The sequence below is a fragment of the Diceros bicornis genome, chromosome 19 (genome assembly GCF_020826845.1).
Source record: "Diceros bicornis minor isolate mBicDic1 chromosome 19, mDicBic1.mat.cur, whole genome shotgun sequence".
In the NCBI taxonomy this organism is placed as follows: domain Eukaryota; kingdom Metazoa; phylum Chordata; class Mammalia; order Perissodactyla; family Rhinocerotidae; genus Diceros; species Diceros bicornis.
Window position 1 is genome coordinate 23,441,619 of NC_080758.1, and position 19,554 is coordinate 23,461,172.

Below are 19,554 nucleotides of genomic sequence, written 5' to 3' on the forward strand. Positions count from 1 at the left end.
GGCTCCACACCTGTGCAGACTGTAATCAAATATTTGGAGGCTGCAGAAAATGCAGGCCAGGATCTTAGGTACAGCAGCCCTTGAGTGACTGCCCCCAGAGGAAAATGAACAGATGGCCTTCTGCTGAGATGCCCTCCCCCGCTTCTTGTTAATAATTAAGTTATTCCTGAAGAACTCCTTTGTCACTTTTGAAGTTCAGTTTGCAGAGACTTGCTGCCTTGGCTGCTTTACCATGATACTCTAGGCTGAGGTCTCACAGGCTACAACAGTCTAGATCTAAGCCAAACCACAGGGGTCTGCAGTGGAAAGAGCCCAGGGAGGAGGTCAGGAGTGCTGGGATGGATCCTGGTTAGACCTCAAGGATACTGTGGACTCTAGGAGGTCAGAAACTAAGTCTCTAAGACTGCTCTACGTGCCACTGCACCCCCGGGGCCAGCCCACCGCCTGGCACACAGCAGGCACTTAATAAATATTTGTTGAATAAATGAGCAGTTTAGCCAATGAATCCCAGAGTGACGTTGGTCAAGTCCCTTTCTGGAAAATGAAGATCACAAGAACAGTAATGACCTCTTAGGGTTGTATAAGGATCTACTGAGATAATGTGGATGAAAGTGCTCTGCAAATCAAAAACAGGCTAAACAAATATTAAGGATCCAGAACCAATATGCTGAAAACAAAATAAAAAGAATGAATATACATGAGAATGATCAAACTTACGAGAAAGCACCTGGCAAACGGTAAAGCATTAATCAAATGAATTACTACAATTGAAAGGGACCGCACAGGTCATTCTAGTCCACCGTTCCAATGTCCAAATGCTATTTCACAGGCTGCATCTATTCCAAAGGAGTACAAAAGTCCCTCATCAAAACCTTTGTCCAGATATTGGTATGAAAAACATGGATGCAGTTACAATCGTACCCTGCATACATCTGGGCTCAGAGAGCATATGCCAATGTAGACTGGCATATGGATCCTGGGGGTGTTCACTGGAGGCAAGGGACGAGTGGGGTGAGTGGAGCATAGAGGCTGTGCCTGCCTCTCATGTGGTCACTGTGCCTCATGATCCAAGGCTGAGGCCCTGCTCAGGGGAGCACACAGAGGAGAATGACTGGCCAAGCCATCAATTTCCTAGCTGCACACTGGGATCAACCATTGCTGCCTCCCATGGTAGCCGCTCGGTAAGTACCAGTGCCCTCTCCCTTCCCTCTGACCAATGAGTATCCCTGGCTGCAGCCTGGGAAATGGGAACCAGGCTCCATCATCTGGCTCTCCTGTGCCGAGAGCACCTCGGGACAAGTCCCTTCCTGCCTTTGCGCGTGACTGATTCTGCTGGCTGGGCCAGGGTACACCCTCTCTGGTGGGGCTGGCTGAGAATCCCAACAGGCCCAGTCATGGATCTGCCCACTACTGGACTAGACACATATGAGACCCAACTCTGGAGGTTGCTCACAGCCTGGTGAGCAAAACTGCTGATGTGAAGGCCCCTTATTTCCCTGACCTTCCCACCCTGAAGAAATTCTAAGCTGGCACCCAGCCTCAGCCTTCCAGATCTTTAGAAAGCAGAGGTTTGTGGGCTGTAGGGGATGTATTTCCATGCCCCCAATTCAAGGGGCAAGAAGGCTCAGATTCCTGGGACCTGAACAGTAGGAGTTTCCTTTCCAAGAAGTGGAGCTGAACTGTGGAAACAGCCAGGGTTTGCAGACAGCCAGCTTTGGGTCTGCGCCACAGGTTCCTTATCTCTAAAATGGGGATGGTACGTCCACCTGCCTCCGGTTTGTTGTAAGGATTTCATGAGAGCACCCTGGGAGGCCCTGGCACACAGCCTGGTATAGAGCAGGTGTACAAGCAGTGTGGTCAGACTGTTACTTCCTGCCCCAAAGCAGCAACACCCACCATCTTTCTCTCTGGCTTATCAGAGAGATAAGAGCCTGGCCAGGCTCTCCTCAGGGACAACTGGCCCTTCCCACTCCCACAGGCTCCACCCAAACCTTGCCCTCTTCTTTCATCCGGATGCTGGCAAAGCTTCCTCCCTGTCCTCATTTTCATTCATTCAGCCTGCCAACTGTGCTACCCCTGCTCTAAAACCTTCCATGGCTCCCCAAAGCCTGTTTTTCAGCTAATGTTTAACACTGCCTACAACCTCCTGGCTCCTCCGAGATATTCACCGACGCACCAGCAAAACTAGTCTACTTGCTGTTTCCCTAAATACGTACTTCCCTTCCAGCCCCTACACCTCTGTCTTTCCGCAAACCATTCCCCGACTGTCAGCCCCACCCTCGGTCTCTACAGAATCTAGCCCCCCTCAAGAGGGCTTTTGTTTCCTCTGGCTCACGCTCACTTCTTCCTTCTCAGACAATGCTTTTCCTCAGCAGACGCTTAATTACAGACTGTCACACAGTCTCTCATAATTGTAGGCCTTGTCTCCCTCATCAGACCACAAGTTCCCAGGGGCAGAGGCCCTGTCTGTCTGTTCTTTCCCATCCTCTCAGAGCCTGGCCCAGGGCTGGGAGGGCAGGCCCCTGGTCAGAGAGTATTTTCCAAGCCCAGTTCAGCTCCAGGCTGAGCCAAGTCTAGCTCTGACCACTTGGTACCACTTCTCCTGCTCTTGTCCTGTGAGTAAACTGTTCACTGGCCAAACCAGACCTTGGTGCTCCAGCTCTTCGCTGGGCCAGCAATGTACGGAAATGAGGGAGACCTGGGTGGGGAGGCAGGGCTATGGCTCTCGCCTGGCCCGGGCATGGTCTTGCTCTGGGATCCTAGGCACATCCTCGTCCCTCCCCCTCCCTAGACCTGCTTCCTTACTGTGAAACAAGAAACAATAAGCTTTTAGCTCTAGAATATGGATTTTATTTGTCTTTAAAGTAGCCTTGGTTCCCGGGAGTGGGTGGGTGAGGAACCAGCTGATTCCAACACAGGCTGAGGGAAGGGAGGGAGCCACAGCCAGGACTGGGAAACCTGGGAACCTGAGAGGCACTCAAACCTCATCAATCTCATTAAATTCCCGTTGACGACTGGACTGTATTCCTGCCCAGGTGTTCAATTCCACAGCCCTCACCCTGGCCAGGTCTGACAGCGTCTGCTGCCAGGGCTAAGCAGAAGGGTAACCTGCTTTTGGAAACAACCAATCCTACCTGAAACAAAGATGTTGACAAGGGTCCAGTTTCCTCACCTGTAAGATGGGGATACTATTGTTACCCGTACCAAAGGATTGTTGCAATAATGCAGTGACAGGATGCCATAAACCACTTAGCACAGTCCCCTGACACCCAGGAATGGCAGTGTGGCACACAGGTTCTCATTTCTTGAGGGGCCTTTACTACATGAGTTCTCATCCACACAGCAGCCTGTGATGTAAGTACTTTCATCCCAATTTGACAGGGAAGAAAACCTGAGGCACAGAAAGTTGATCAATCCAAGGTCACACAGCAGGGACAAGACAAGCTGTGATACACACCCAGGAAACTCTCAGTTCAGCTTTTCCCAGAGTGCAGCCCACAGGCTGTCAGCATCAGACTCCTCCAGAGGGCTGGTTTAACACATGGATTCCTGCCTCCAGAACCACCAAACGAGAATCTCTGGGGATAGAGCTCAGGAACTTGAACTTTATAAAGATGAGGAATCTAAATTTTATCTATGAGAAAACTGAGGCACAGAGAGGTGAAGGGACCCACCACGGTCACACTTTCAGTAAGTATGAACCTGGGATTGAATTCACAGTCCGACTCTAGAGGCAGCAATCAGACTACGAGAGGAGGTGGCATTTGACCACGGGGACCTCGAAGGGAAGAGAGGGCACCATAGGGGGAGGGTAGAGCACAAATAAAGGCTTAGAACAGGAATGGCCAGGCAACAACTGTTCCACGTGCCCTGTGCTTCCCATCCCTGGGGAGTGAAGAAATACACATGAAGCCACTGCTACAGCCTTCCCCTAAGAGCCCAGGGAGAGACAGTCCTGAGCTCACCTGAGCTTCTGGGAGGAAAGCCTGTCATGTGCGGTGTCTACAACCATCAGGTCTCTGGCAGTAGCCCTCTGGGTGTGTCTGGCTGCTGCTCAGGATGAGAAAACCAGGGAAGACGGTGACTCAGTTCCCACCCAGCCTCAAGCTAGTCCCATTTAAATTTGAGATGAGCTCGGAGGCTGGGGAAATGTCAAACCCCCAGTGCAGAACAGATGCCAGACCCAGAGAAGGCGGCCTGCGGGGTAGGCTATCAGGCAGAAGCAATAAGACTGTGGGCTCGGGGCGGGGGGGTGGGGGGGGGAGGACAAGTCAAGAGACCTGGACTCAAGCCCGCCCAAACACTTCCATGCTGTGGGATCCTGAGCAGGTCCCTGGCCCTCTCTTCTTCACGCACCTGTGAAACAGAGAACTCCACTGGCTTCTGACTTCCTCCCAGGACTACTGTGAGGAACAATGGTCAGGAAAGAGCCTGGCAGATTATACAATGCCTCACACAGCAAGTGACAGATTAGAGGATTACTCCTATTATTTTTTAGAACAGCCAGAAGGTGCTTTCCTTGTTACCTGAAGCCCAGCCACAGGGGGTGGGGGGAGAGGCTGGGCCTCTGTTTCGTTCCACAAAAACAAATGTGATCTAGATATTTTGGGGAGGTGAAAGTTCACATTTAAGTGCCTACTGTGTACCAGGTGTTTTTTATATACAGTCTCAATCCTCACTACCATCCTGCAGTGTAAATATGATTGAGTCCAGATGAGGAAGCTGAAGCCCAAAGAAAGTAACGTGACAAAGATTACACTGGCAGCTGCTGATGCAGACTTATTAAAACCAGGTGTTGGTGGCTCTAAAATCCACACTATTTCTACTCTCTGGAAAAGTCTGTATAAGAGGCAGAACATGCCTGGTATAGAGGCCCAGCTCAAGTACTACCTTCTCCTGGAAGCCCTTCTGATCCCTTTGCCCAGACGGACCTCTCTCCTATGAAACCCCCCAGCACATCATCAGCACACATCTGGTAGCAATCAGCACATTCTCCCTCTAATTCTGTGATAAGCACACTTTTAACAGGTAAGATGAGATGCAGGTACAAATAGGTGATCTTTGAGTTACCTTAGAATTCTGAAATGCCAGGGGCTGGAAGCACCTAAGAGACTATGCCACCCAACTCTCTCATTTTTCAGAAGGAAAAATGCAGAGAGGAAAACACTTGTCTGAAGTCACACAGCATCTTAGCATCAGAGCTAGGAATAGAACCTTGGCATTCTGCCTCACAGAATTTCTTTAGGAATTCCATGATTTCAAAATCAGTCTTAGAACAAGGATTATTATTCCCATTTTACAGATAAGGAAGCTGAAGCCCAGGGGAAAGTGGCGTGAGAGTGGGTGAGATGTGGGGACCAGAACCCTGATCTCTCACTTCCAAGCCAGGGACCAAGGCCCTCCTCCGCCCCACTGTAAGTAGTCCGTGGAGTGTGCCAGGCACAGGCCCACACTAAAAGGTCAACGGATGTTAGAAATTGTCATTATACACCAGTGGGCAGGTGAAACCAGCCTTACAGTGACCTCCTCAGAGGCAGTGTCATGGAACAGGACCCAGGAGTCCTGGCTTGACCCTCTGTGAGTCCCCGGCTTCTCTGGGCCTCATCTCTAAGACAAGCGGGCTATGATAGCTGATCTCATCTTCCGCTCCGAAGTTCTAGGACATCCTAGGCACCCTGACAGCAGACCCCAGCGGTCTGTGGAGCCTCTGTCAGCTGGGGCCTTTGTTCCCCCACTCTACCGGGAAGCAGGAAAAGCAGCCTGGGCTCAACTACAAACTGACTGACTTTACTCCCAAGGGCCACTGGCCAAGCAGGGCCCACCCACAAACAACAACGGGATGGAAAACAACATGGAAAATCCAACTGTCTACCAGTACAGACATCCAGCGGAACACACCCGCCTATCTTCACAAACTGACAAAGGACAACCAAGAATCAGGGCACAAACAAGGGACAGCCTGCTCTCAGCCCTATCAGAAGGGCAGGTGTTTTCCTGAATAACTAGGTGGCAATGGAGTAGAAGGTAAAGAACCCTGGACTGGGGAGTCCCAGGCCTGGATCCCTGTCCCAGCTCTGCCATGAACTAGCTGTGTACCCCGGGCAAGCTGCTTTCCCTCTGTAGACCTCTGTTTAAAGACAGGCTGACAGTTCACAAGACATGTCTACAGATGTTTCATTTGATCTTTGTAACAAATCCCATGAGACCCGCGCAATTATTCTCTTTTTACAGATGGAGAAACTGAGTCTTGGAGCGGTCAAGGGTCTCACTCAAGGTCACAGAGCTTGAAGCTGGTAGAACCAAGGGCCCAGAGGTCTTAGATGCCAAACCCAGTACTCAAGGATGGTCAGATTATGAACTACTCTCTCCCCTCATCCTGATTGAGAGTCTCAGCAAGACCAAGGCAACATAGACCCTTGTTCACCTGCCTAGTCTCGTGGCCTGCAAAGTTCTGGCCACACACCCCACGGCCCAGCTGCCTAGGAGGCCGCACCCCCTGCAAAATTTCATTACTCAAGTTGGCAAGAACGCAACCCCCACCCCCAGCCTGATCTAAATAAACGCCCAAGTGATATCACATCCTGCCGGCTCCAAAATAGCGCAGGCCTGCCCACAAGCGATCACAAAGTGCCAGGCCATGCAGGGCCAAGCGGGCAGGGACGTCCAGCCCGTGGCACCCTCCACACACTCAAGCAACTAAAGCAGAAGCCTCAGAGCAGGAAGGCCCCCACTCCCCCCTCAGCCAGACAGCCTGGCCCCTCCCTCCTTGCCCCCTTTGTTGGGAGGCCCCAGAGCCTCCTGCCCCAGCGCTAGCCCTGCCCCAGCGCCAACCCCATGGAGCCTTGGCCGCGGCCAGCCTGCGGGCGGACTCCGGCCCGACCTGGACACCCCACCACTCACATTGCTTCAAGAGCTCCAGACACAAAGCCATGAGGGCCGGATGGGGGTCAGAGCCCCAGAGACCGGCAAAGACAGAAAAGGGGAGAGGGAGAGACAGGGGAGCAGAAAGCAGGGGAGACAGGGGGCCGGGGCAGAGAAAGCAACGGGGGCCAGGAGCCCTGGGCAAAGGAGCAGGGTCAAAGGGGGGCCTTCAGCGCAAGAGACATCAAGTGGTGAGACCACTGAGACAGATGTGGGGGCAGAGAGAGACAGGGAGAGCAAAGCAGGGGACCCCGATCCAGAGAAAGAGAGGGTGCAGAGGCCTGAGAGAGAACAAGGAAAGAGACAGCGGACAAACCAAGGTAAGGCAGGGAGGGGCACTGAAGTCAGCGAGTGGGGAGCTTTTGGGGGTCCCAAGGAGAGACCCTAAGGGATCTCGGAGAGCTCAATGTATATGGGGGACACAAAAAGAGGGGAAATCCTGGGGAAATGAGGGCTAAGAGGCAAGACCCCAGGGATTTGGGGGTACAGATGGAAGAGAGGACCCCCACAAGATGTGCGGGAGCTCCGAGGGGAGAGTGTGGAGGGCGTTGTAAAGGAAAGACCCCAAAGATGTGGGGCGCTCTGATGGGGAGTCCGAAAAATGGGGGCGCTAAGAAAGGGAGGCTGTGAGGGACGAGGAGCGTTCCGAGGGGCACCCGAGACCGGGAGCGAGGGAGGGGCCGCGGCACCGCGAGGGCAGAGACAAAGAGACAGCGAGCCAGAGAGAGACAAAGCGGGCGGAGCGGGACACGGGCCCGAGAGCCGGCGGCCGGACAGAAGGACGGAAGCGCAAGCGGGCGGGCGGGCGGGCGGGTGGATGGATGGACGGACGGACGGACGGACGGACAGACGGGGAGGAGGGCGGGGGCAGGGCCGGGCGGGGGCGGCGCCCGTTTCCTCGCAGGGCCGCGGCGGCTCCGGGCGGCGCTGGGCGGGCCCCGGGCGTCCGGGCTGAGGCGGCGGCGGCGACGACGTGGACCGGACAGACGGACGGAGTGACGGACTGGCTGGCGGCAGCTGCGGCCAGCGGCGGGCACTCACCCTCCTCCCTCACGCGGCCCGGCCCGACGCTCCGGTTTTGTACGCCCGAGGGGCGGGGCCTCTGGGTTAAAGCCCCGCGCCGGCCCCGCCCCGCCCCGCCCCCCGCGTCAGCCGCGCGCGCGCGTCCCCCGGGATTCCCGGGGCGGGCGGGGGCGCGCGCAGCCCGCTCGGCACGTGGCCCGCGCGCGCGCGCGCGGCGCGCTGAGTCCTGCCCACGCCCAGGCCGGCCGACTGTGAGAGGGAGCGCGCGCCCACGTCGGCACGCGCATGCCTGAGCACGGGGGCTCCGCCCCTCGGGCCGCCGCGCCAAACCGGTTCCAGCTGGAACGGGACGCATGCTCTGTACGGGAGGCGGGCTGGGAGAGTTCACAGCAGTACCGTGGGTACTGTGCTGGTCGTCTCACCTCCGTCTGGTCAAATTAGCCCTCAAGTACTATCGAGTCTACGTCCTAAATGATTCTAGTTGTCCCCTCCGCCCCATCCTCGCTTTGCTGTCCTCATCTGGACTCCTTCAGATTGGGTTCAAATCCCCGCTCAGCTTCCGTAGGCCTGTGTGACCTTGGACAAGATGCTCATTCAACCTCCCTGAGCCTTCGTTTTCTCCTCAGCAAAATAAAACCAGCACACCCACGGTGCCCTGGAGAGCAAAGTGCAGTTGGCACTGCCTAAATCCGTAAATCAGTCTCTTCCCGCCTCATGGCCGTCCCAGTTGCCAGCTTTTCCCCGGCGAGTCCCCCCTCTTCACAGTCCTGGTCCTGAGTCGTCTCCTTGGTGGCCTCATCCCTCCAAGTCGCACCTACTGTAGATCTGTCACCCATAGACCCAGCTCTTGTTCCCAGACCTGCCTTGCTGGGTGACCTAGGCAAGTCCCTTCCCTTCTCTGTGCATCTCTTTTCCAAATATAAAATGAAGAAAAGAATCTTACTGAAGATGATACAGTGTTTCTAATACCACTGTGGCGATTTTTGCATAAAGGTATAATAATAACAAGCAACTGAGGGTTACTGAGCCACTTTGACGCCAGGCACTGTGCTAAGCGCTTTGAAAATATTAGCTGACTTTGTCCTACTCACACTCACTATGCTACACCTGTACTATTCACTTAGTAAACTGATTAACTTAAAAAATTCAGGAAGTCCCTAAGCACGACGCTGACTGTCTTGCTCTGACCCAGCCACACGGGCCCCTGCTCCTCCAACACACCAGGCAGCCTCTTGCCTCGGAGCCTTTGCACTCTTGCCTTTGCCTGGAGTACTTCCCCTGTAGACTTGTTCCCTCACTTCCTTCAAGTCTTTGCTCAAACATCTTTCTCAATGAGTTCTACCCTAGCTACTCTGTTTACACTGCAATGCCCCTCCCCTCCCCTCCCCTCCCCTGCGAGCGCTCCCAGGACCCCTTGTTCTGCGCTTCTTTCCCATAAATCATATACTTGTTATTTATGCTTATTCTTTTTTGTCTGCCCCCACCCCCAAATAATGTACTCTCCGTGAAGGCAGCGGTTTCCCTTTTGTTTACTGATGTGTCCCTGGTGCCCAGAGCACAGCCTGGACTATTTTAGGTGAATAATAAACATCTACTCAATGACAGGGCTGCCAGAGTGCAAGGCTCATATCCTTAGCCACGGTACTGTAGGGCCTCCAAGGTTCGCTTTAAGCACCTTAGTCTCTCGTCCTTCAGCCTGACATCTCTGCCCTTGAGCGTGTAAGGAATGCTTCTGTCTTGTTCAAGAATCTCAATTCTGGGATTCCTGGCCTGCCCACCAGTCCTTAAGCCTAATCACTATTTTCCCCCAGAAGGTTCAATGGGTCTGCCAAAAAATGGGACTGAGAAGAGTGACGATCTATGCACTGAGCACATGGTGGGCCCATTAACCAGGATCTATGCACTGAGCACATGGTGGGCCCATTAACCAGGAACGTCCTGGTCCAAGGCTTGGTGGAGCTCAGTGAGGAGCCCTGCCTTCTGCCCAGTGCCTTCTGTGGAGAGGTGCAGCAGCAAGGAATTCTGGCTCCTTATCACTCAGTCTGAGAAGGCCTCCTGGGTCCTCCCATTACTCTCCAACCCTACGGTCCCTGCCCAGGCCTCACTGTGCCTTGCCTGGACCACTGCATCAGCCTCCAGTCCATCCTGCCCAGGTTGCCAGATAATTCTCCCTGAAACTCCTGTAACCATACTGCATCTCTTTACCAGGAACCTGGATGGCTCCTCTCCACATAGGATAATGGGGAACTCAAGGCTTTGGAGTCAGGCAGACCCAGGTGGGAAAAGCTCTTTGATCTACTAACTGGGTGACCTGGACTTGACACTCACTTTCTCTAGGCTGCAGTTTCTTGTAAAATATCTGTAAATGTGTATGTGCATGTGTGTGTGAGGTTAAACTGGGTTAAATCAGGAATGTCAGATAGGTGTAACCATCCTGGCCACGGCAGACATCACTAATTGATGGTGGTACACTTCTCTGCTTAACTAAATCTCAGTCCTGAGCTCCAGGGATCAGAGATGGCATATGAGTTGAAGTCTATTTGTCATCTCTGGACATGATGTTCTTTGAGGTTCCTCTCAGCCCTGACACTCTGGGGTTGGAGTGTCCAATCTGACAAGAGCCTGTGGGGTAATAACCAGAGATTGCAGAGGGTTAGGCCTGGGAGAGGGCTTGGGGGACAAGGCTGACTGGAGGGTTGGCTGCTTCCTAGAATTTTGTCAGCCTCCTTTCCTTTGTCTATGGAGCGGGGAATGAATTAGAACTGGGAGAGTTCTGGGGGGGTGGGGGGGAAGGAGGGAGGGCAGAGCACTCTGTGACTTGGATGGGAGATGTTTGGGGGTTCCACAAACCCAAGCCTCACAACATTGATGGAGAATGTGAGGCACAGGGAGGGGCTGGGGTGCACCCAGAGTGACACAGTAGAGCTGAAACTAGAACTCAGGGCCCCAGAGCAAGGAGCAAGGGTGTATCCCAGGCCCGGGAACCTATCCCAGCTCAGTCTAGAGCCTCAAGCACTGCCAGGGAGTGACCCCAAGTGTGTGTACCTCTGTGCGTGTGTACACACATGTACACATATGCAGGTGCAGAGAGTGCAGTTGGCAGGAGCAGGGGTGCCACCCAGCAGCCCACCACCTGGCTTGCTGAGGTCCTTGGATGATGTCACAGCCTCCCTTGTGATTCAGAGGGAGTGGGAGAGACACAGAAAGGGAGGCTAGGGAGGGAGGAGGGCCAGAAACTGAGAGGGAAGAAAGGAAGAGAGAGTGCGGGGAGAAACAGGGCTGGGGGAGACAGATGGAAGGCTAAGATGGTGGGGAGGTGGGGGAGAGGAAGGGGAAGCTGGAAGAAAGGGATGGAGGAAGGGAGGGGAGAGAAAAGAATGAGCACTAATGGGAGATGGGCAGAGGAGGAGGAGGGAGGAAGAGGGAGGGAGGGTTTTCTCTGTTCTTTCTTCTTCTCTTTCTCAGAGGCAGAGAGAGAGGAGGCAGGATGGGGCAGACTGAGGGGTGATGGTACCCCTGTGGCCCCTCCCAGGTAGGTCCTTTGGCTGGGGAGGGGCATGTATATGCAGGCAAGCTGCTGCTTCCCCCACCATCCCAGCTGGAGCTGACCCAGCCTGCCAGTCACCTACCAGAGCTATTTCTGGAATGTGGAATCTGGGTCAGAAATGGGGAGGGAGACAGGGGGGTGGTGGCTGGGAGGCTGGCCAGCTCTGAGTGGGTAGGTGGGTGGGCAGATCCATGTCCTGGCCACAGCCACTCCAGAGGGGCCCGCCCCTTCCAGGCTCTCACTGCCTCAATAACCACCCCCCACTTACCCACCCGCCTACATATGGCCCGAGAGCATATGCACCCATGTGAGAGTGACAAAGAGCTTTCAAGCCCCTCAGCAACTTGGGGGCTCAGAACAGCCCTAGGTGTGGGATAGGACCTGGACCACTCACTCATTGGAGTGAGGAGAGGGGGCAGCCTTTTGAGCAGGGGTGACCCTGCGGGGAGACAATGTCTGAGTGAGGGTGTGCCTATGTGGAGGGACGTGATGATGGGCAGGATTGCCATGTATGGTTGGACAAGTTTCACACTGATTAAGGATGCCACATATAACGGGGGTGCTGTTCACAACAAAGACATAATTGAATTATATACTTATTATGACAAATTTCTGGCAGATGGCAGTAAAGGACCTTATTCTAATAAAAACTGTACATCATGACAATTTTTCAACAGATGGCAATTAAGTGTCTTGGGAGGAGCACCTTTTCCTAACCCAGCACAAAGGTACTGTATGGACCAGCTGCAGCTCTAGGCATAGGTTTGACAATCTGGTGGCTTTGGCTTTCCCTGCGAGACAGGTGGGTTTACCTGATGAGCGTGAGGGGATCAGAGGGTAGAGGCGAGAGGAGCAAGTATGTAGTGCTCACTGCAGAGCCCTGGAATGAGGGTTGAACGTTTCCCCCAGGGAAACATGGGGGGTGAATTTTTTGGTGGCTCCAATATGCTAGGGGGACGATTTCCTCACAGGTGTAGAGGTGGCATGAGCCTTGAAGGAGACACACATGTATGTGAATGTGTGTGCAGGTGTATGTAGAGATGAGGTGTATATGTGTACATGTGAGAACATCAGTGTGTGTGTGTCATATATAGGTCTAAGGGTAAAAAACTTTATATATGTCTATAAGTAGGTGCATATGTGCACACGTCTGGGTAAGCGTCAGATGCTATACGATACTTTATTGAGTGTCTTGGTTTGGGCTAAAGCCCTCAAACTGAGAATAACTGGAGCCCCACATTCCTACATCCAGCCAGATGCTGGATCATCCATATCGGATGTGCTGGGGGAGCTGTAATTGACTGGATTTTTGGTCTCAATTCTCAATCCTTCCCTGTATTCATGCCCTTTGCTATGTAACTGCAGTTTCTCTCACAAAAAGTGGAGTCTACTTCCCTGGACCTTGGCTTTGGACTCATGTGACTTGCTTTGACCAACCAGATGTTAGCAGATATGACACAGAGACTTGAAAATGTGCTTGCATTGTGGGGTTTGCCCTCTTATACTTCTGCCACCACCATGAGAAGAGCATGCTTTTACTAGGGCACTCATTCCAGGAGTACCTTTTGGTTCCAAGAGGAGGATGTAGGACATGCAGAGCAGAACCAGCCAACTTGCATACTCATGAATGAGAACAAATGCATATTATTGTGTGCCACTGAAATTATGTGCTTGCTTGTTACACAGCATTATTGTGATAATAGCTGACTAATACAGAAATTGGTACCAAGAATGGTGTGTTAGCAACAAAAATGAAAATATGAAAAAGTGGCTCTGGGACCAAGTGGTGAGCAGTGAGTGAACTGTCAAAGGAAGCTTAAAAAAAGGTGACCCATTATGTAGAGACAAAACACTTGGTAGAACTGTCAATCTACAGTAACTTGAAGAGAGCAAATGGATTTGGGCAAGATGGTTTCCAGGCAAAATGTGGAAAGCAAAAGCTGGCTCCTTTGGGCTACATTTGATAAGGACTTACAAGAAAGAGAGGAACTCATAAAAAATATAGGAGTGTTGTAGGGCAGAGAGTGTTTAGAGGGAATATAGAGAGCCTAGAACTTGCTGAGTTGGAAAATAAATCTGTCAACTCCAGCCTCTCCTGCCAGTAAATCATTCTTAAATTAAGACAGAGACTGGACAAAAGACAAAGATCAAACCAAGGTCATGGCCAGTTCAGATATAGCATGTGGACCAGATCAAATCAAGGGTATGGTTATAACATCTTTTATTAATACTCTAAAATAATAAGGTACCATCTAGTAGATGCTCTCAGCTACTCAAAAGGGCTTCCAGAAAGCTGAAGAGCTTGGCCTCACAGAAGCCTGCTGTACTCAAAGTAGTTGTAATTGAGTCTAGAGAGACTGGCATGACTCAAAAATAATTGTGGGTGTGGCTTTTGGCACATGGAGTTAAGTGGAATCAAATATGTAAAAAACCCATAAAGTGTTGAGGTAGGTAGATGGCCAAAATTATGATCAGCTTAGGTCAAAGGGACTGAGGCCATTCAAGATGTAAAAAGACATCTGAGTACCTAACTTTCTTCAGGCAGAAGGCAGGCTAAGAAAGCTGTTCAGCTGCCCAAAGGGCATATTCTTCAATGTTCCCTTCAGAAGTGGCCAAAAAGGCTAATGGAAAAGGAAGCATTTTCAGAGAGCAGAACCAAAAGCTGTGGAAAACAATGGATTAGTGAGTCAACCCCAGGGAGTAGAGATTGGGCCTAATCAAGGAACATTCCCTATCTCAGAGTATTCTCCCAGTAGCTGCCCAGAAGGACTCCAGAATTGCCATGGATCAGTAAGTTTCTGAATTCCCATTCTCCCTCTTGATCATGAATTGCAGTCATACTGTCCATATTTTGCCAATGTGTTGGGAGTTGGCGGGGGAGGTAGATAACTTTCTTTTTTAGATTTTAGGTCACTCAGTCATGAGAAGCCACATCCAGAACTGATATAGATCATGAGATCTTGATGTTATGATTGGATGAGACTTTGGGGGGGGTCTTAAGTATAAGCATATTTTCTATGTGAGAGGGACATGAATAAATGTGGCCAAGAGAGTGGACTATAGTAGACTGAATTATTGACCCTGATTCTTCACTCCTCCCTGTATCCACACTCTTTGTCATATAAATATAGTTTTTTACACAAAGGTGGGAGGGTACTTCTCCATCCTTTGTCTTTGAGCTCAGTCAATATGACTTGCGTTAGCCAATAGGATTTTAGTAGATATTATGCAGGCAGGGGCCTTGAAATGTGCTTATATAATTAAACTTGCTCTCTTGTGTTTCTGCCATCACCATGAGAAGAACATGCCCTGGCTAGGCCACTGATCCCAGTACTCTTTGGTTGCAGGAGGAGGATGAGAGACATGTGGAGCAGAGCTGTCCCAGCTGACCCACAAACTTGGGAGCAAGAAATAAATGTTAATTGTTGTATTAGAATGATTTTACGATTTGTTATGCAGCACTATTGTAGCAATAGCTGACCCATCCTCAGCCCATTTGAGTGATTGGGGTTGGGGAAGGTTGGGGAATGAGGGTTTATTAGAAGAAAATTGCTGAGGTGCTATATGTCCCCCTAGGCCCACTTCATGCTTAGAGAACTTCTCATGGGCCTGATGATGTGGAGAATCTGATCCTTTACCTGAGGCTTCTATGGGACTGTAGTGGACTGCTTGGGAGAGCCTGGCAGGGATCTTCTGGATTTGGGGGCCACAGAACCTGGGCCTCAACACCTGCTTGGAGACCTCTAAAATGGAGAGGCTGGCAGGGCTACCTGTGACTGGCAGGTCTAGAAGGAAGGCTGTAGCAGACCAGCCCATACTTTCAGACTTCCACAAGGCAAAGGCCTCATCTTCAGACAGGTTAAGTGGGAGCCAAGGAAGAAAGTACGGCTGAAGTTGTCTTCAGAGGATTCTGCCCAAGATGCCTGCCTGGCAGGGCCAGGTCCCCTAGCAAAAAGAGGCTGAGTGGGGAGGAGGGGGACCACCGGATGGAAGAGCTGAGGGGGAATAAGAAGCAGTGGCCTGGGGCCAGCCCCGTGGCTTAGCGGTTGAGTGCTCGCGCTCCAATGCTGGCGGCCTGGGTTCGGATCCCGGGCGCGCACCGACGCACCGCTTCTCCGGCCATGCTGAGGCCGCGTCCCACATACAGCAACTAGAGGGATGTGCAGCTATGACATACAACTATCTACTGGGGCTTTGAGGGGAAAAATAAATAAAATTATAAAAAAAAAAAAAAAAAAAGAAGCAGTGGCCTGGAGGGGCATTGCCCATGCCAGGAAAGGCGGCACCATGAGGGCCCTGCAGGACAGGAGAAACTCCAAAAGCACCACCTTGGAGAAAGAGTCAGCATGTGGCATCTGTCATCTAGAAAGTCCTGATGCCAGACAACACCTGCACTAGCTGCCTTCCCCTCCCACCGGGAGAGACCAGAAACAGCCATTGGTGAACCAGAAACAGAGAAGACATGACCACCACACACAGCTCCCCACTGTGGGCTTCCCAGCCCAAGCCAGGCCCTAGCTGCAGGTGCATGAGACTTGAGGTGGACAAGACTGAAGTTATGAAATGAGACCAGACTGGGCTCCATACCTGAAAGTGAGACTGCTCCTTAAGGCCTAAAAGTGACTGGAAAAGCTCAGGGATCTACTCAGATATCACCCAGGGTTTGGAGGGCAATAGTGAAACAAAATGGTTTCTTGCTCTGCCCCCTGCAAAGAGCAGTTCACTCCATTAATAAGCTAGTTTCCTGTGTAGAGAATATCCATGGGATTCAGGTTCATTTATTTACCTCACACACCAATTGAGCAATTGAAACAGTTGTCTCTCTTCCTACAACAATCCAACCCCAACTGCCTTTGACTATCAGGAAGCTCAGAGTCAAGTGGGAGAACCATTGATAAAAGCTATCACTTGGCAGCTCCTACCCCATGCAAGGTCCTGCCTAAACACTCCTATGCTCATTTCATCTCCTCAAGAGCCCTCTGGGTTCTGGCTTATGCCTCAGTTTATAGATGGGGAAACTAAGGCTCAGGGAGGAGAACTAGCTAGCCAGAGTAAGCTCAAAGCTCTCTTTACTAAACCAGAAATTGTCCCATGATTTTCCTTGGTCTTGATTTTCATTGCTTGCTCTGTGCACGGTCCCCTTTATTCTCTGATTGTGCATGGGTTATCTTCAAGGATTTAGAACAAGTATCAGGAGGATAGGTTGTCCCAATCAGTTGTGAATATAAGAGAAACCTGCAAACTCATCTCTTTGAGGAGGAGATCAATGCAGATCCCATCCTCTCCCTGCAGGGTCCCACCCTCCCCACAGGTTTGTGTACCTGAACTAATCTAAACAGGTAGGTAGGGCTTCAGTAAGCCCTGCCCACCAGCTGGTGGCTGCTCTGAGCCAGGATCTCGACAGTCAGGGGCAACCAAGCTTCCCGCAAGCCCAGTGGAGCCTTCTCCAATCCCCTCACCCCCACAACCAGTGGTGACGTCTGCCTCTGTGACCCTCATGTGAGCTCCAGTTCTCCAGCTGGTGGGAAGTTCAGCCCCAAGACCTCCTGCTTTCCCTCCTAACCATCCCTCCAGTCTTGGCCAGCCCACCGTGGATTCTTCCCCAGCATTGGCCCACCAGGAATGATCCCAGGGGTCCCCTTGCAAAAAAAAAAAAGAAAAAAGAAGCCCTCTCCCTGTCACAGTACTCACTCGGAAGTGTGCGACTGTTGCTGAGGCTGCCGGTGCTGGGCGGTGGGGAGAGGGACTGCAGGGAGACACTGTCCTCCTCCTGCGAGCAGCCCGCCTGGATGGCACGCAGGTAGCTATGGCTGCGGGAGCGGAAGTAGCTGGGCAGCGGCAAGTCGAGCGCCTCTGCCGCCGCCGACTCCGCCTCGCTGCAGGCCGACTCACAGGCAGCCTCGTACTGGTCGCTCAGATCTGCCTCCCGTACCTGTCCAGGCAAAGGCAGGTGTCAGGGGCCAGCTTTGCCCATCCTGGAAGGATGGGGAGCTTGGTGGTTGGCTCGGCTGCAGGGCTGGAGAGTCTGCAGGGCCTCAGCTCAGCCTATCCTCCCCCTCCCATCTCACTCAGGGTATGGGATGTGCAGATGGAGCCCTTAAGAAATATACAGCCCCTCTCAACCTCTCTGGGCCTCAACTTCCCCATCTCTACAATGGAAAAGAGATTGTTAAGGATAGTTTCTAGGATATTAACTAGATTATGTCTTGCGTATCCACACTGATGGATTGATAGTAGATTTTGAGATCACATCTGAATTCAGTGGGAAAGAAGGGTATAATCAATTAGTAATGTCTGCCCTGAATGTTGGAATAGGTGGTGGGAATAGGTGTGCTAGATATTTACCATCTATGGCCCAATTCCTTCATTTTCACAAGCAAAGAAACTGAGGGCCAGTGAGGGGAAGACACTTGCCAGGGGTACCCAGTGACTAAGTGGCAGAATCAACACTCCAAATGTGTATTTAAGGAAGATTAATCTAGCCCTGGTGTACAGAATAGATGTAGTGGAGGGGTATGGAATGGAGGCAGAGGCCAGAGATGAAGCTTATGCAGTAGTCTGGTGAGAGAAGATAAGACTGGAATGAGGGTAGTGGCAATGAGGACTGATTAATGATGTCTGCCATGGGCAGTATGAAGAATGGCAGCATGTGTGCTATTTGCCATCTCACATCTAGTTCAACCTCATCTACATGGCTTCTAAGTGACCCTCCAGAGATGACCATCCAAGATCCAGCAAATCTGCAGCTGGAGGTGTGAGCATAGAGGGACCTCACCAGGCATACCCACGCCAAGGGTTCTGCAAAGTTCTGTCTGACCCATGTCTCAGGCCATGTTGGTAACTGTGGATCACAGAGTATAAGATGAGGAATCAGCTGGCCAAAGATGGTGGGTGGAGGTCCTGGGAGAGGCCCGAGCTAGACGGAAGGCAGCAGAAATTGACTGAGCACCATGTGGAGGAAAAGATGGAGCTGGGCCTGGGGCCAGCTTTGCTCTGGACCTGGCTGTGTGACCCCAGGCCATCACTACCCTCTGGGTCAGTGTTTCCTATTCTAAATGAAATAGAATGCCTGTTACTTGTCTGACTCTGTATCAGGTCAAATGACAAGATGGGTCATCACCCAATTTGGGGGGTATGTTTGGAAAGTTCTTAATCTGCACTGTCCAAAATGGTAGCAACTAACCATGTGTGGCTATTTAGGTTTAAATTAATTAAAATTAAATAAAAAATTCAGCTCCTTAGTCACAGTAGCCATATTGCACTTGCTTACACTACCTTATTGGACAGTGTGGAATATAGAACATTTCCATCATTGCAGAAAGTTCTGTTGGGCAGTGCTGATAAACTAAAACACAGGCCATATGGCATACCCAAACTTCACTTGGAAGGGATATTAAAGAGATGGGTGTTTATCCTCCAAAGCTGCAACCTGAAGTATACCGAGAGGCCCTGTGACTGCCAGGGGCAATGAGGTCTTGCATTGGGATTGCACAGTAACAGCACAGCTCTGGAACTAGACTGCCAGAGTTTCAATCCTGGAGCAATCATTTCCTCGAAATATGAATGTAGGCAATCACTTAACTGCTCCGTTCCTTAGTTTCCCCATCTATAAAATGGGGGCTAATTACACACCTGATTTCATAGGCTTGTTGTCAAGATTAAAGGTGACAATTAATATCATGTGCTTAGAAGAGTGTCTGTGAGAAGAAGCACCTATTATTACAGGCAGCTCCGTGGGGTGAGTCAAGGATTTGTAAATGTTGGTTAAGATACTCCCAAGCTCTAGGGGGGTGGTGAGCTGGTCAGTGCTGCTGGTACATGTATCATTGAGGACACACTGTGTGCAGAGAACTGCCCTGGGGATTTTTTATGTAAACACATCACATCCTTACCTTGAGCCTGTTGAAGTTAGGGGAGGAAGAGGTTGCCTGGCCCACTGTGGGCTCCCCAAAGTCCCTCTGGAATAATGTGTTCAAGAGGAACTGTGATATGGGGGTGAAGGCACATAAGGCATCCACAGCTGGCATCAGGAAGTGTGGGCCAGTCCTAGTTTTGCCCCGGGA

At 51.6% G+C, this 19,554-nt stretch overlaps 1 protein-coding gene across 4 annotated transcripts in view; it reads right to left on the minus strand.

The window, feature by feature from the left end:
* The window catches only part of DLGAP4 (DLG associated protein 4), a 144,322-nt gene that overhangs the window by 60,783 nt on the left and 63,985 nt on the right, over positions 1–19,554 (minus strand). For 3 of the 4 annotated variants that reach the window (XM_058562759.1, XM_058562758.1, XM_058562760.1), the window contains one exon: positions 17,183–17,423. In XM_058562759.1, coding sequence (XP_058418742.1) covers positions 17,183–17,423 — 241 coding nt within the window. Of the gene's footprint in view, positions 1–6,900; positions 7,936–17,182; positions 17,424–19,554 lie in introns of those variants that run through there. The other variant, XM_058562761.1, reaches the window with a different exon arrangement.